Source organism: Chionomys nivalis, chromosome 10 (genome assembly GCF_950005125.1).
Source record: "Chionomys nivalis chromosome 10, mChiNiv1.1, whole genome shotgun sequence".
In the NCBI taxonomy this organism is placed as follows: domain Eukaryota; kingdom Metazoa; phylum Chordata; class Mammalia; order Rodentia; family Cricetidae; genus Chionomys; species Chionomys nivalis.
In genome coordinates this window covers 73456789-73473563 of record NC_080095.1, presented here as the reverse complement: position 1 = coordinate 73473563, position 16775 = coordinate 73456789, and the positions used below count along the sequence as shown (strand labels likewise).

General features: G+C 37.3%; 1 protein-coding gene across 2 annotated transcripts in view; it reads left to right on the top strand.

The window, feature by feature from the left end:
• Nucleotides 1-16775, top strand: part of Pnpla8 (patatin like phospholipase domain containing 8) — a 35017-nt gene that overhangs the window by 14110 nt on the left and 4132 nt on the right. For both annotated transcript variants that reach the window (XM_057782332.1, XM_057782331.1), the window contains exons 5-8: nt 1082-1176; nt 3577-3748; nt 8670-8727; nt 13435-13629. In XM_057782332.1, the coding sequence (XP_057638315.1) occupies nt 1082-1176; nt 3577-3748; nt 8670-8727; nt 13435-13629 (520 nt within the window). The remainder of the gene's footprint in view (nt 1-1081; nt 1177-3576; nt 3749-8669; nt 8728-13434; nt 13630-16775) is intronic.

Genomic DNA, 16775 nt, shown 5'->3' with positions numbered 1-16775 from the left:
GACATCCAGTTATCCCAGCACCATTTGTTAAAGATGCTCTCTTTCTTCCATTGTATAGTTTTAGCTTCTTTGTCAAAAATCAGGTGCTCATAGGTTTGTGGATTAATATCCGGGTCTTCGATTCCATTGGTTAATGTCTCTGTTTTTATGCCAATACCAAGCTGTTTTCATACTGTAGCTCTGTAATAGAGTTTGATGTCAGGGATGGTAATGCCTCCGGAAGTTCCTTTATTATATAGGATTGTTTTGGCTATCCTGGGTATTTGTGTTTCCATATAAAGTTGATGATTGTTCTTTAAAGATCTGTGAAGAATTTTGTTGGGATTTTGATGGGAATTGCATTGAATCTATAGATTGCCTTTAGTAGAATTACCATTTTTACTGTGTTGATCCTCCCAATCCAAGAGCATGGGAGATCCTTCTATTTTCTGGTATCCTCTTTAATTTTTTTCTTCAAAGACTTAAAGTTCTTGTCAAATAGATCTTTCACTTCCTTGGTTAGTGTTACCCCAAGATACTTTATACTATTTGTGGTTATCGTGAAAGGTGAAGTTTCTCTGATTTCCCTCTCTGCTTCTTTATCCTTTGTGTATAGGAGGGCTACTGATTTTTTTTGAGTTGATCTTGTATCCTGCCACATCACTGAAGGTATTTATCAGCTGTAGGAGTTCTGGTAGAGTTTTTGGGGTCACTTATGTACACTATCATATCATCTGCAAATAATGAAAGTTTGACTTCTTCCTTTTCCTTTCCCTTGATCTCCTTATGTTGTCTTATTGCTATTGCTAGAACTTCAAGCACTATATTGAGGAGATATAGAGAGAGTGGACAGCCTTGTCTTGTTCCTGTTTTTAGTGGAATTGCTTTGAGTTTCTCTCCATTTAATTTGATGTTAGCTGTCGGCTTGCTGTATATTGCTTTTATTATATTTAGATATGATCCTTGTATCCCTAATCTTTGCAAAACTTTTATCATAAAGGGGTGTTGAATTTTGTCAAATGCTAAAAGCAGTTTTATAATATTTTATTCTATAACTTGAATTTCCCTTGAAACAAATTATCCATTTTTTTTTCTTTCACAGAGGTGTGGTTGCTCTTCAGACTCTGAGGAAATTGGTTGAACTTACTCAGAAGCCAATTCATCAGCTCTTTGATTACATCTGTGGTGTAAGCACAGGTAACTATCATGTACTTGGGTGTGTCCCACCAGTGAATTACAGGAAGAGCTTGAAGACTGGAGATCATGGTCCTTCTCTGAAATGCTGGGCATTCTTTTCTCAACTTTAATGATGATTAACCCTTTGTGTCATGAACTTTTCAAGCATTTTTTAAACATGTAACCTTTTAAGTGTAAACATTTAAAATGACTTTTTTATTATATTTTCAACAAGTCACATTGACAATGAATAATTACTAATCACTGCTTTTTTGCATAGTTACCATAAGGAGATGTTGGCAGAAGGATGAAGTGGCAGGTAGTCAGATGGCACTTGAGTTAATATGAAATTAAAGGCGGTAAAAGCCTTGTTTGTTTGTAAGGAATATCAATGAGTAATTGGACTCCTATGTTGTTTATATGGTGGTTTGAAACTAGAACTTAAAGTGGCAAATGTGTCTTTGGTCTGCAGAGCTACTTTTAAATACTGCTACTTGGCATATGTATGAAAGGAAGTTTTGTTTGTTTACAAGAATTTTACTTGAAGTAATTGTTAATTTAGTTTACTGTTTGACTCAGTTTTTCATTTTAATGTGCTCTTCACAAGGTTTATATTTATGACTTATTCTTCTGAACTGTGGTAACTCTAAAGACCACTACAAACAACCAGTGATCTCTCTATATGGCTAGTGTTAAGTGTGGCATATTCCCAGAGTGCACGCTAATTGTTTCCCAGCTGAAAGACTGAATGATGAGAACTATTGCAAGGATGATTCATGGGGTGATGCACATTGGAGTAAGGAACCAGGGTTTCAGGTGTTAGCAAGCATGGAGAAGGAAGAAAACATTTCTTTGCAGAGGTCTCTTAGTATGTCATATTTGAAATGTTTTTTTTCTTGTAGATTTCTTTTAATATATAGTATGACTCTTAAAATAAGAAAATAAAGGGCTGGAGAGATGGCTCAGCAGTTAAGAGCATTGCCTGCTCTTCCAAAGGTCCTGAGTTCAATTCCCAGCAACCACATGGTGGCTCACAACCATCTGTAATGAGTTCTGGTGCCCTCTTCTGTCCTGCAGCCATACACGCAGACAGAGTATCGTATACATAATAAATAGGTAAATATTAAAAGAAAGTTTTTCTTTAAAAAAAAAAAAGAAAAAAGAAAATAAAGTACATGTCCAAAAGTAATTGATTTGACTCTAAAAGCTTCTCAAAGAGACATTTCCTAAGACTTGTTTGTGGGTTTGGTTTGACACATTCCCCATTTCTGAAATTTGGAATGGTCCTGGCAATTAAACATCTAAAGGTAATAGAAAGGCACTTTCCTAGTACTAGGGAAGCAGAGACAGAAGGGATCTCTATGAGCTTGAGGTCAGCGTGGCATACGTATCTAACTCCAGGACAGTCAGGACTACATAGAGGGACCCTATCTCAAAAAAAAAAAAAAAAAAAAAAAGAATCTTACAACTTTTTAAAACAAATTACTTACTATGTTATTAGGAATATTCTCCAAATTAAAAATATTTTATGTAGTTTGATCCATAACATTGTATTTTCAAGTTATGAGTCATCTTTTACTAAAATGCTACCAATTAAAATAAAATTAATAAACTGTTCATCACTGGAAAGATGACTTAGGGATGAAGAGAGCACTGTCTAAATTTCTCCAGGACCAGGGCTCAGTTCACAGCTATCTTTAGCTCCATTTCTAGAAGAGCCAGTGCCCTGTTCTGAACTTCAAGGCACCAGGCATGCATGTAGTGTGCTGACATAAATGCATTCAGAACACTAATACATAAGAAATAAAAAACATTAAAACTAAGAAAGCATGTAAACTGTATTGCTGTTATTCCTTTGCAGGTTAAACAGTTAAGCAGGTCTTTGTTTTACTCATATCCCAGCACTTCTCTTTAGTTCAGAGCAAGGCAAAGCAAACCACTAGGTGGCAGAGTGTCCTACAGTTACAACTGGTTACATAAATCAACTATTTAAAAGAACATCTGAGACTATCTAATTTCTTTCATCACATTGATTCTTGGGCCTAACTCAAGGGGAAGTTGCTTAATGAATTTATGGAATTCTCAAATACACTGTATTTTGTTAGTAAAACTTGCTTTTACTTGCCATTTCATCTTACATATAATCTAATTTAATATAAAACATTTTGATATTTTTAAATTGCTTTCTTTGTTACCTTGAAGTCACTGATACCTTTCAGTGTCATCTTTTGGGACATGGAAAAGCGTTTTACATGTATTAGTCAAGTGTAAGGGACTTATAAATTGTAGTTATTATTTATGCTCATTTCACAGACGGAAAGCATCAGATGTAGAGTTTCAGCAGCTCAGTGGCTCACAGTCATGTGTACTTGTAAGAGCAGTCACCTCACTGCTGATAAAGACTAAGAATGTTCTTTCCAGGGGCCATATTAGCGTTCATGCTGGGATTGTTCCACATGCCGCTGGATGAATGTGAGGAACTCTATCGAAAGTTGGGATCGGATGTGTTCTCACAGAACGTCATTGTCGGGACAGTCAAAATGAGTTGGAGCCATGCATTTTATGACAGTCACACGTGGGAAAAGATCCTTAAGTGAGTTTTAATTCTTTTGAAAATACTTTGGTTATATTGTTGTTTATACATATTAAAATTTGAAAACTAAAAGGAATATAAAGAATAATATTATTCCTACTTTTTGGAAATAACTATTACTGTTTTGGTGTGTCATATTCTAGTCACAGATTCTTGAACTTGTGTGTGTAAGACTTGCATGTAGAAATTATAATTAATGTTTTTTCGTGTGTGTAAGAGTGCATATTTTCATCTCTATGTATGTTTATATGTGTGTGGTGCACATGTATGTGTACACTCAGGTGGAAGCCAAAGGTTGATGTTTTTTTTTTTGTTTTTTGTTTTTTGTTTTTTGTTTTCGAGACAGGGTTTCTCTGTGGTTTTGGAGCCTGTCCTGGAACTAGCTCTTGTAGACCAGGCTGGTCTCGAACTCACAGAGATCCGCCTGCCTCTGCCTCCCGAGTGCTGGGATTAAAGGCGTGCGCCACCACCGCCCGGCTCCAAAGGTTGATGTTAAGTGTCCTCCTTGGACATTCCACGTTTTTATTTACTTTCTATCATTGTGTGTATGATGTGTGGTCATGCGTGCTCTGTAGCACCTATGTGGAGGCCAGAGGGCAGTTGTGGGGTCGGTTCTCTTCTTCCACCTTTTCATGAAGTCTGGGGATAGAAGTCAGGTTCCATGATTGTGAAGCACATTCTTTACCCATCTTCCCAGCCTACTTTATCTTTGGAAGCAGGGTCCTTTACTACAGCTGGAAGTCATCAATTTGGCTGAATTGACAAGTGAGCAGGCCCCAGGGATCCACTTGTCTTTGTCTCCCCATCACTAGAATTACAGGTCCACACCATGCCTGGCTTTTATATAGGTTCTGGGTCCTGAACTCAGGTCTTCGTTTGTGGGCAGGATTTTATAGGTGGAATCCTTTCCTTAGCCCTCAATAAGTGCCTTTAAAAAAAAAATATGAGGCGATATTGAGCATAGATTGTACATGTATACCATTTTTCTTTGATGCCTCACAGTCTTTTCTTAAGTCATTACTCTGAAACAGAAGGTAATACTCAAATTTCTTTTCAGTTGCAATGAAATCAAAACTAGAAGTGTGGAGTAGAAATTGAAATCACCTCGAACTTAATGAAAGCTGTGGAACTTGTAATATATCTAGTTTTTTTCTTGATTAGATTTGTGTGTGTTTGTGTGTGGCATGTGGGTGAATGTTTGTGTGTGTGGTCTGCATGTGTGGATTCTTGCATAAAAATGTGTACAAGCACAGGTCAGAGGTCAACCTCCAGTATTATTCCTCAGGCACCTTTCACCCTTTACTTGAGACAAGATCCTCTCGTTAGGTTGGAACTTGGCAAATAGGCTAGGCTGGCTGGTTATGAAGCTCTAGGGATCTCCCTGTCTCCATCTCTTCATCTCACCATTACTGGAAATACAAGCAAATGCCCAACTTTCTGATTGGATACAAACTCAGGTTCTCATGCTTCTTCATGAGACATCTCCTTAGCTTATTCTGTTTCTCACATGTATTTTGTATAACTGAAGTTACTTTATACTTGTAAATTTATGTCCTCCCCCTTGTTTTTAATTTTATTAAAACGTGTAACACCTTTGAAAGACCACACTGCTGTGTGGCTGTATCATATTTTCTTAACCATGCTTATATAGGATGTCTATGAATTTATATTTTTCTTTCTTTTATGATTAGGATAAGCTGTGGTAGAAAACTGTAAATGGAGACTGCTTTTTTGTTTCCCGGTCGCCCAGACCTGAATAATCACAAAGAAACTATATTACTATAGTTATATATAATATAATATTATATATATGAAATATATTATATATAACAACACTGTTTGGCTTATTAACCAACTCTTATATCTTAAATTAACCCATTTCTATTAATCTGTGTAGTGCCACGAGACTGTGGCCTACCAGATAAGGTTCTGTTCTGACCTCTTTCTCCTTTGGCAACTACATGGTGTCTTCCTGACTGCCCACTTTCGCTCTTTATCTCTGTTGGGATTTCTGCCTGGCTTTACTCTGCTAAACCATTGGCCGAAACAGCTTTAATCATCAACCAATAAAATTAACAGACATACAGAAGGACATCCCATATCAGAAAATTGATTTTAAACTTCTGCCAACATTTCAGAATGTATCAGTCTTGTTAAGTTATAGGAAACATACTCATTTCTCATTTGTTCAAATGATGTTTTTTAAAAAATAATGAAACATTAAAGAAATCGATGAAAATAACCTATAATCCCACTAAGAACAAAAACTTTAACATTCCTTTTTAGAACTTAGAGCCAAACAAGTGTGTGCTTGTGTTCACGTGTATATTCCTTCTCCCCACAATTGGGGTGATTGTGCACGTGTCCTGCACTTTCGCTTAGCACCTGTCTCGGGATCTATCATTGATATATTTGAAAGCATTTTGAATGGTTGTTCATTATCTCATATTATGAATATATTATTTTTGGCTTAACATATTTCCTGTTAGAAAAGGACACATAAGATGTCTTATTTTTGTAATTCACAAATGGACATGGACACCTTACATATCAACTTAAGTCTGCTGATATCTTTAAAGGAAAATCCTAGACTAAAACCCTGTGTTAGAATGTTATATATGTTTTAAAGGTCTTGGGGGAAAAGGAACACATGAATTTGGGAGGGAAAAGTGGTGGTAGGAAGAGGGAAGGGATTGGAGGGCAGAGAATGGGGATGGATTTGATCCAGGCACAGTAATGCATGGGTGAATGAAAGTCTCAAACAATAAATCTTGAGGTTTATGTTTGTATCTAGCTGAATTGTTCTTAAAAATGGGATCCTGGCTTATTCATCTGCCAGTTTTCTATTTCTGTTTTACAAAGTCTTTTAAAATACCAAATAATTAAACTTTTAAAATATATGAATTTGAGAGTTTTTTTAGAGACCATGAACCTTCTTTATATTTTTTATTACATTTTTTTTTTGTAAATGTTATGGATATTGTATTTTGTTTATTTTTCTGTCAGGGCAGTACCCATTATATTATGAATATATTAACCATATATTGAAAACTGTGTTAATTGTTTTTTACATGTATTATTGTGTATATCTGTGTTTGGGTTTTCATGCCAGACTGTTTTCTCTACCTGTGGGTTCCTGTAATTGAACTCAGATCATGAAGCTTGGCAGCAACCATGTTCATCTACTGAGTCATCTAATGGTTCCAGAATACTTTTTGCTGTTGTTGTTATTTCAAGAACATACTTTATTTATTCCTAGTTTCTTTTTAATAGTGTGGTGGTTTGTTTGGTTGGTTTGTTTTTTGGCAGGGGGGGGCGGGAGAGAGATGATATCCTAGTTTAATTTTTATTGCTGTAATAAAGCACAATTAACAAAAGCGCTTAAGAGAAAAGGGTTGATTTGGCTTACACATCCCAAGCACAGTCCATCGTGACTTAAAGTCAGGACAGGAGCTCTAGGCAGCAACTGGAGCAGAGGCCATGGTGGAATGCTGCTTAGTGACTTGTTTCTCATGGCTCACTCAGCCTGCTTTTTTATACAACCCCCAGACCACGTGCTCATAATGGCCAAGGATCTCTCCAGAGCAATCATTAACCAATAAAATGCCCTACAGACTTACCTACTGGCCTCTCTGATGAAGGCTTTTTTCTCAATCAAGATGTTCCCCCTTCCCAGACAATCCTAGCTTGTACTGAGTTAGCATTAATCACACATATGTATACAGGTACCCTTTTGTGCACAAAGAGAGGCCGGAAGGCAACATTGGGTACCACACTCTGTGATCTGTTGTCTTACTGTATCACTCTCCACCTTATTTCACTGAATGTAAAGGTTGCCTAGACTAGTTTTGGCAAGACTAGTTGGCCAGTGAGCTCCTGAGACCCACCTGTCTCTGTCCTCAATGCAGGGTGACAGGCATGCATAGCCTTGTCTTGCTTTTATGTAGATGCTCAGGACTTGAGCTCATGCCCTCTTGATTTTAAAGCAAGTGCCCTGCCCTTTCCCACTGAGGTGTCTCCCCAGCCTCAAAAAATATTTTTAGTGAGTGATATTTTTAATGTAGTGGATTTACAAATGTTTATTAACCGTTTTTCTTAATGATTTTTAACTTTGTTTTAATGCCTATAAAATTCCTTTATGTCCTGAAATCAAGTAAATAATTGTTATTTTCAGTTTAATGGTAAGCTTTCAAGTAAGTTGTCTATCTGCAAATGATCTTGATGTGTACTGAAAACAAGCTTTGCTTTACTCAGTTCAAATGTTTGAGTTTACTTTTTTTTGTTTTCTTTTTTCATTGATTTGAAATACCACATTACATGACAGTCTATGTTCAAGTTTTCTTCTATTAATTTTTGTTCAGTGTCTATAAATTTTTAATTTTAATGAAATATTTTTCCCCTCTTTCTTAGAAATATGTTAGCTCTTTTCACTTAATCTTTTAAATGAATCTTAAGCCACTTTTGCCACACTAGAAAGATTCTATGGGAAATTATGTAGGAATTATCAGTTATAATACAGTATGTATTTATATCCTTCAACTTGTGAACTTACCCATTATTGCAGGTTAAATGTTATTTTACGTTCTTCTGAGCCTGCTAGGAAGGAATAATTCATATCATTTCTCATGAAGTCATAATACTATTTTAAGATGTTTCAGTAAGTGCATAAAAGAAAGTTACAAAGCCAGCTAACGTACCACCAAATGGTCTTTTATTTTGTAACTTCTGAGAGTGTCTTCATGAATTTGCATGATATGTCATTGCAGTGTGATATGCATTCATTGGATTTAAGCCTCTTGGAGGTTTAAAGTTATTTTTGTTTGTTGTAGCACTATAACAGAGCTACAGGCAAGTATATAGTCCTTGATTGTTAAGAGATAAAATAGTTTTGATATAACTCACGTATTTTTGTTTAATAAAGGGATAGAATGGGATCTGCACTAATGATTGAAACAGCGAGAGACCCATCATGTCCTAAGGTGAGTCTGAGATCTCTTAGGTAGACCATCACAGGGTCCAGAGAAAACATGTAATGCAAGTAGTCACAAGAAGAAGCGTTCTATGGAATTTTTTTTTTAAAGATTTATTTATTTATTATGTATGCAACTTTCTGCCCCCATGTATACCCACATGCCAGAGGAGGCGCCAGATCTCATTACAGATGGTTTGGAGTCACCATGTGGTTGCTGGGAATTGAACTCAGGACCTCTGGAAGAGCAGATGGTGCTCTTAACCACTGAGCCATCTCTCCAGCCCTATGGAATTTCTTTTAATCGATGTTATTGATTCCTTATCTATTAGGTCTTTCTATTAAAATACAGGATGTAATCATTAGATTAGTTCTGTATGTAATAAAAGTTTACAAACGTGAATTGTGACTGAAAATATAGAAGCATATTTTATCATAATTAACAAAATCTAGTGATTTAAGGAAAATTAAAAGTATTTTCTATCTTAGATTTTTACAGTGAAGTTGTGTGTAATATATAAAATCAATAGGATTCTATTAATATATGAATAGAATCCCCATTTTTAAAATTTGAATCATTTGGACATATTTCTATGTAGTTCTTCATTCATTGATTTGTTTGGAACCCCACAGTCTGAAATTGCTTTATCTTGGTTTTAACAGTAGTTTTTGATTGAGGGTTATCATTGATGTGCCTAGGAATCCCATATGGCTTGTATTTACTCTTGAACGTCAAGCTGTAAGGATCCAGGGTCAAGACACCCCTCTTTCTGTTACTCTTTTGACTTCATCACTTTCATACCTTCATTTTGTGAATGTTGTGTGCCTTTGTGGCAACACTGAATTTATGCAGAATAATGCTGTGACTTTACTAAAATCATAATATGTTCAAAGCATCTAGAAACAATGACTAATTTGTAAATACACTATATTAATCTTTAGTGGTATTTATTGATGATAATATTGTGTTAGTTATTACTTTAGAATAATAAAATAAATTAGACACATGGAATTATAGGACTGTGAGTTATTTACTTAAGTGACTATTAAATAAATAACCTCACAAATGAAGTAGATGCTGTGGAACACACTAGCAGTTCTCTGAAAGCATACGTTTCAAGAGATGTAAGGAAGGCTACTTTGTGAGACCTCATTGTGAAGGCTAGTAAGTAGGAGCTTTCTTGGCAAAAGGACAAAGAGAATGGTCTATGCAGGCCTCAGAATTCCAGGAACTGCAAGCCTTCCTGAAGACTAGGGCCCAAGGGTCTGAGGGCAGCATGTGGGATGAGGCTGGAACAGTAGGCAGATTAGATCACACACTGGCCTTGAAGGCCATGACAAAGAGATGACTTCACTCCTTGAGAGAGAGCCCTAGGATGTGCCCTACCTACCCCTCTTGTTTGTTCTTCTGGATCACTAGGCCTCTATATTTGCTTCCAAATTGTGGAAATTGTCAACTTTGTAAAGGAGTAGAGGTGTGTATGGGGAAACCTGAGCCATATCTAAAGGTTCTTTGTTGTAATAAATAGAGCCACTACCCTTAGAATTCTTAATCCTCTTTTGTTATAGAAAGACCCTCTGGATTTTAGTGGATGGCCAATGGTACCCATAGATGCCAAGAATCATGAATTACTTAGAAAAATTTAGGATAGGTCCAAGCAAACAGAGCCCTGGCAGGGCTGGGCATAGGACAGAAAAACTTTGGCCTGTAATTTGAAAACTGAGAATTTGTGCAGGTCTATGCTCTGGCTTTACTTAAATCACAGTGTAGTTTCTTTTCCCCATTCTTCTTTCCATTTATTGAAAATATTCTTTTCTGATGCAGTGTATCCTGATTACAGTTTCCCCTCCCTCTACTCCTCACAGTCCTCCGCACCTCCCCTCCCGTCTGGATCTACTCCTTTTCTGTCTCTCATTAGAAAAGAATAGGCTTCTAAGAATTAACAATCAAATATAACAAAATAAAATAGGAGATAAGGTAAATTCCATCACATCAAGAATGAATAAGGCATCTTATCAGAAGGAAAAGAGCCCCAAGAGCAGGCATAAAAATCAGAGATGAACTCATTCAAGCACTCGGGATGTCCACAGAAAATACTAAACTGAGCACTGTAATATATATACAGAGGATCTAGGCTTGTGCTTGTTGCTTTCGTCTCTGTGATGTCACATGAGCTTTGCTACGTTACTCAGAGTCTTGTTCTCCCAGTTTCCTCCATCCCCTCTGGCTCTAATACTCTTTCTCCTTTGTTTATCACCCTCGTTTGCAGTGGGACCTGGGAGAATGGACCCTATAAATGAGGCAGACTGAAGTCTCATGCCAACTTAACTCAGAGCTTCAGAGGGTTAAGAAAGGTCACCTGACTAAAGTTGTCATGAGTTCAAGCTGTATATAATCACAAGGACAAGCTGCAAGTGGCAAAAACATGTTTTTCCATAAAGACATATAAATAAATAATAGTCAGTTGTAATGAATAATCCCAAGTAAACTCGAATCCACTGTGCTGGGAGGGCACAAAAGCACATCCAAGAACAGCCCATGTTCTGGAGGAGCAGGGATTACAGCTCTTGTTTATTTGGAGTTTTCTCTCAAGGTCTCAGCAATCTCACACAACTTCATTCATGGACTATGTTTCAACTGCCGTCACTTCTGAGGGACTCTCTGCACTCTCAGAGGAGGATCTGTTGGAGGCCTTCCATTTAGAGCTGTGTTTTCCAAGAACTCTCACTCTCTGTAATGTCTGGCCATGGGTCTGCATCTTTCCCTGTCTGCTGCCAGAAGAAACTTCTCTGATGATGACTGACTAGACACTGGTCTAAGAGTATAGCAGAATATGATTAGGGGTCATTTTTTGATCCTTTTTTCTTTTAGTCTTTGGTTTTACTCCAGGTCTTTGGGCTGTGTAGTAGAGCTCTGGGTTCTATTTTGTGGAGTAGCCTTAAGTCAAGTCAGACATTGGTTGTCTGCTTCCAGAAGTTCTGGGCCCCATTGCCGTAGCATATCTTGCAGGCAGGACAGATGGTAGAACAAAGGTTTTATAGCTGCATTGGTGTTTACCTTTCTCAGTTGGTAGCCTGTAGAACACCTTTGCACATCAAAGACACCAGAACATAGGGGTGAAGGCTCCATGTAGACATCAGTTCAACTGTTCCATGTTCAATGAGTTGTGCGAGTGCTATCCTCAGCAATGTCAGGTGCTGTCAGTTTGTGGAGAGCAGCCCATTGTCTTAGCAACAGCCTGGATTGTTTGGAGATTTCCGTGGGACCCCCAGGCTAAAAACCCAATTGAATGCAACCCCCAGTTGCATTCACTGGGATTCTTGGTGACTAGAGATGGCCAGCTAGGACTCCGTATCCCCCATTATTAGGAGACTCCATTAGGATCACCTTCATGTATTTTATGAAGTTTCCACTGCACTAGGTTTCCATATTGTTCCTCAAGTGTCCCTTAATTCTGTCTGTTTCTCCCCACATTCCCTCCCTCAACTCTATCTCCTCCCCACCTCCTTACTTGATCTTCCCATTTCCATCTCCACCTGCCCCTAGTATACCCATAAGGTCTATTCTGTTTCCACCCCACAGAGATCCATGTGTCTCCTCTAGTCCCTTCCTCTATAACTAACCTCTCTGGGTCTATGGATTGTGGGTGGATTATTATTTATTTAATAGCTAATATCCACTTATAAGTGAATACATGCCATATTTATCTTTCTGGGTCTGTGTTACCTCATTCAGGGTGTTTTCTTCTAGTTCCATCCATTTGCCTGCATATTTCCTGATGTCATTTTTTTAACAGATGAGTAATACTTCATTGTGTAAATGTACCACATTTTCTCCATTCATTCTCCTTTTAGGGACATCTAGGTTGTTTGTAGTTTCTAGTTATTATGAATAGAGCACCAATGGACATGATTAAGCAAGTGTCCTTGTGGAAGGATGGAGTATCCCTTGGGTATATGCTGGGTCTAGAGATAGATTGATTTCTAGCTTTCTGAGGAACCACCATATTGATTCCCATACTGACTGTACAAGTTTTCACTCCCACCAGCAGTGGGTGACCCTTATTCCATATCTTTGTCAGCATGAGTTGTCACTTGTGTTATTGACCTTAGTCTTTCTGACAGGTTTAAGATGGAATCACAAAGTAGTTTTATGAAATTATAATATTTCCAAAACAGATAGAATAGACTAATATGTAAATGATATTGAAGTACTACTGCATTTGTTGATCTTTAAGTATTTGTTAATTGTTGAAACTATTACATTAGTTATTACTTTAGAAATGTGTACCATTCTGAATCTTTTAAAATAGTCATGTACTCAAATATACCTTTTATTATTGTTCTTATGTTTCGCAAATTATCCCACAGCTTATACCTTTCTTTTTTACCTTTGTTTCTCTCATAACAAACATGTAGCTTCTTAGGGAATTTTGTGTTACACACTGATCTTGTTGGTCTTGTGGGTGTGTATAACTAATAGTACTTAGCTGGCCTTGGCATTTCAGACTTATAATTGCAGGACTCAGGAGGTTGAGGCAGGAGAATTGCATAAATTCAAGACCAGCCTAGGTTATATGGTGAGGTTGGGCCAATCAAGACCACAGAATGAGGCTCTCTGCCTTTAAAAAATTAAAAAATAATAAATAGTATTTCGTTTTTAAAGATTCTAGATAATGTGGTTAATAGTCATATTGTTTGTTTTTTATCTTTTTAGGTAGCTGCTGTAAGTACCATAGTAAACAGAGGCCTGACACCAAAGGCTTTTGTGTTCAGAAACTACGGTCATTTTCCTGGCACCAACTCTCACTATTTAGGAGGCTGTCAGTATAAAATGTGGCAAGCCATTAGAGCCTCATCAGCTGCTCCAGGCTACTTTGCAGAATATGCGCTGGGGAATGATCTGCATCAAGTAAGTTGACCTGTGTGGCTGTCTTTAAACTCTTAAGTGTTTGAGTCAGCACTAGAGCAACAGAGGTCTATGGGAGAATTTTGAGAGAAGAAGGGAAAGTGGAAATGATATAATATTATAATCTCAAACAATAAAGATTTATAAGTTGCCATTTACTAATTATAGCTGACCTTCACAAGGATCAATAAAAGGAATTGCTTCGTGTTTTTACATATGTCAAAAGATTTGTAACTCAAGACACTTCTAATTATTAAGGCTTATGATTTGAAAGAGTGGAAACTTGAAAGTTAGGAAAACTTTTGCTTTATATTGTGTGGTTGATAAACACAGTACCTGAACTGACAAAAAATGAGATCGTGTGCATAAACTATATAACAACATGATGAAAACTGATAAATTCCTGGAGGTGCAGGTCATCTGTGTCACAGTTTTGAAAAGAGTACGTTGAAGGCGAGAAGGTTGTCACATAAAAGGAAGGCAAGCACTCACTAAGCTAGCTCTCTGCTGACAATACTTCACAGGCACCAACTCATTTATTACATGTTGCTCCATTTTACAAATAAGAGCGAGGTGGAGCCACAGTTACAGGATGCTGTCTCTGGCCTGCTGTTTCAGATGTATGGTTGGATTATCTGGAAAGTTGGATATTGTTGATCATTCCTTATCTGAATACATTCATTTACTTTTTCCTCTATCTAGTTTTTCACACTGTTTAAAACCTGAATTTATAACATATACTAAATAATAAAAATTAAGCAGATTAAAGCTTTTGAGCTAACACTTCCAGTATACTTTTTTTTTTTTTTTTTTTTTTTTTTTGATTTTCGAGACAGGGTTTCTCTGTAGCTTTTGGTTCCTGTCCTGGAACTAGCTCTTGTAGACCAGGCTGGCCTCGAACTCACAGAGATCCGCCTGCCTCTGCCTCCCGAGTGCTGGGATTAAAGGCAGGCACCACCACCGCCCGCCCAGTATACATGTTTTTATAAAAGCTAAATGTTGATGTGACTTCCCACTTAAAATCAGTCTCAGTTGAAGGAATCATGATTTCTAACTTTCCTCTCTAATTGAACTATGTGCATACTCTTTATGATAATCAGTTGTGAGAAAAAAGTCTATTTTACTGATGAAAAATTTCAGATAGCATTTAAAGCCCATGTGTAGATCTTCTTTGTAAGCTGTTTGTCAGCTATATAAACTTGAAATCTTCCTCATGGAGAATTTTAGTTTCCATCTATCAGAGTTAAAAATCTAAACTTTTCTTGATTTTGTTTTACATTTGGATAAAATAACATTTTTAAATGGTTGTCAATTATCCTATTTTCTTTTAGTTTTTGGAAGTAGTAATATAATCTCTGTAGTTAAAGCACAGTTCTTTAATCTCTGTAATCATTTTAAACTATCTATTTTGAATTATGTAAAGCACTTCCCTTTTTTTTTTCTTCCACTACCTCAGGATTGGTCTTGAGGTTTTTTGTTTCTGATATTGATTCAAGATTTATTAACCAGATACAATTTTTATCTTGATATGTATTTTTATATCCACATCAATAACTTCCTCTGTTCTTATATTATTCCTACTGTGTCCTAAGTGAAATATAATTTAATATTTAAAAATACTATAATGTGGGGCTGGAGAGATGGCTTAGTGATTAAGAGCACTAACTGCTCTTCCAGAGGACCCTGGTTCAATTCCCAGCACCCACATGGCAGCTCATAGCTGTCTGTAATCCCAGTTCCAGGGGCCTGACAGCCATGGCAAAAACACAAATGCACATAAAATAAAAGTAAATAAATTATAAAAAATAGGTATAATAATAATATTATGAAAATACTATAATGTTTATAAATTGTAACTTTTAATATAACCATCAATTTCAGGCCTCCAGAAATGTTCTCATTTCTTCCCTCCTCACCTTCATTTTACTGAGACGCCAGAACTTAGAACTCACTGATTATTCCAGCCTGGCACTGATCTCACATTCCTCCTACCTCAGCTTTTGTTTTTATCTAAGGGGAAGCAGCTCTAATGTTTTACTAACTAAAGTGCTTTATTGGTTCTTTTCTATTTTACATAGACTAGTAATATTTCTTTCCGTGTTTGACCATTTTTATACTGACAACTATAATCTCTCAATTTATTGTCGGCTACTGATAAAAAACCAGTGGAGTCCAGAAACAATGACACATTTATCTTAAGATTCAAATGTAATCTATAACATAAGATCATACCTAAGTAAACGCTTTTAGTTTTCTTTTTGAAAATCTTTTTTTTCTTTCTTTTTTTTTCTTTTATTCTTTTTTAATTAAAATTTCCTCCCCGTTTCCCATTTCCCTCCCCCTCCTCCCACATATTGCCCCCTCCCCCCACTCCCCTCCTCCTCTCCCCACTCCTCTTCTCCTCCCCCCACTCCATTTCCCCTCCCTCTCCATACTGAAGAGCAGTCCAAATTCCCTGCCCTGCGGGAAGACCAAGGTCCTCCCACTTCTATCTAGGTCCAGGAAGGTGAGCATCCAAACAGGCTAAGCTCCCACAAAGCCAGTTCATGTATTAGGATCGAAACCTAGTGCCATTGTCCTTGGCTTCTCATCAGCCTTCATTGTCCGCCATGTTCAGAGAGTCCGGTTTCAACCCATGCTTATTCAGTCCCAGTCCAGCTGGCCTTGGTGGGCTCCCAATAGATCAGTTCCACTGTCACGGTGGGTGCACCCCTCGTGGTCCTGATTTCCTTGCTCATGTTCTCCCTCCTTCTGTTCCTCATTTGGACCTTAAGAGCTCAGACCGTTGCTCCAAATTGGGTCTCTGTCTCTATCTCGATCCATCTCCAAATGAAGGTTCCGCAACATTATGTATCTGCCTGCTAGTGTGAGCACATGCTAGAATATGTGTGTGTGTGTGTGTGTGTGTGTGTGTGTGTGTGTGTGTGTGTAAAACAGTCCACAAATAGACCTATCTACAATATGGCGCCTTTATATCTGATATAGATACAAAGAAACCAAAAAAAAGGATAGTCCTTTTGTGAGACAGGCTGTGTATGTGTGTATAGTGTATGTGTGAGCAATCTGAATGAATACCAGAGGTTGACATCAGGTGTCTTCGCTCTCCACCTTGTTGAGACAAGGTCTCTCACTGAACCCAGAGCTTACCA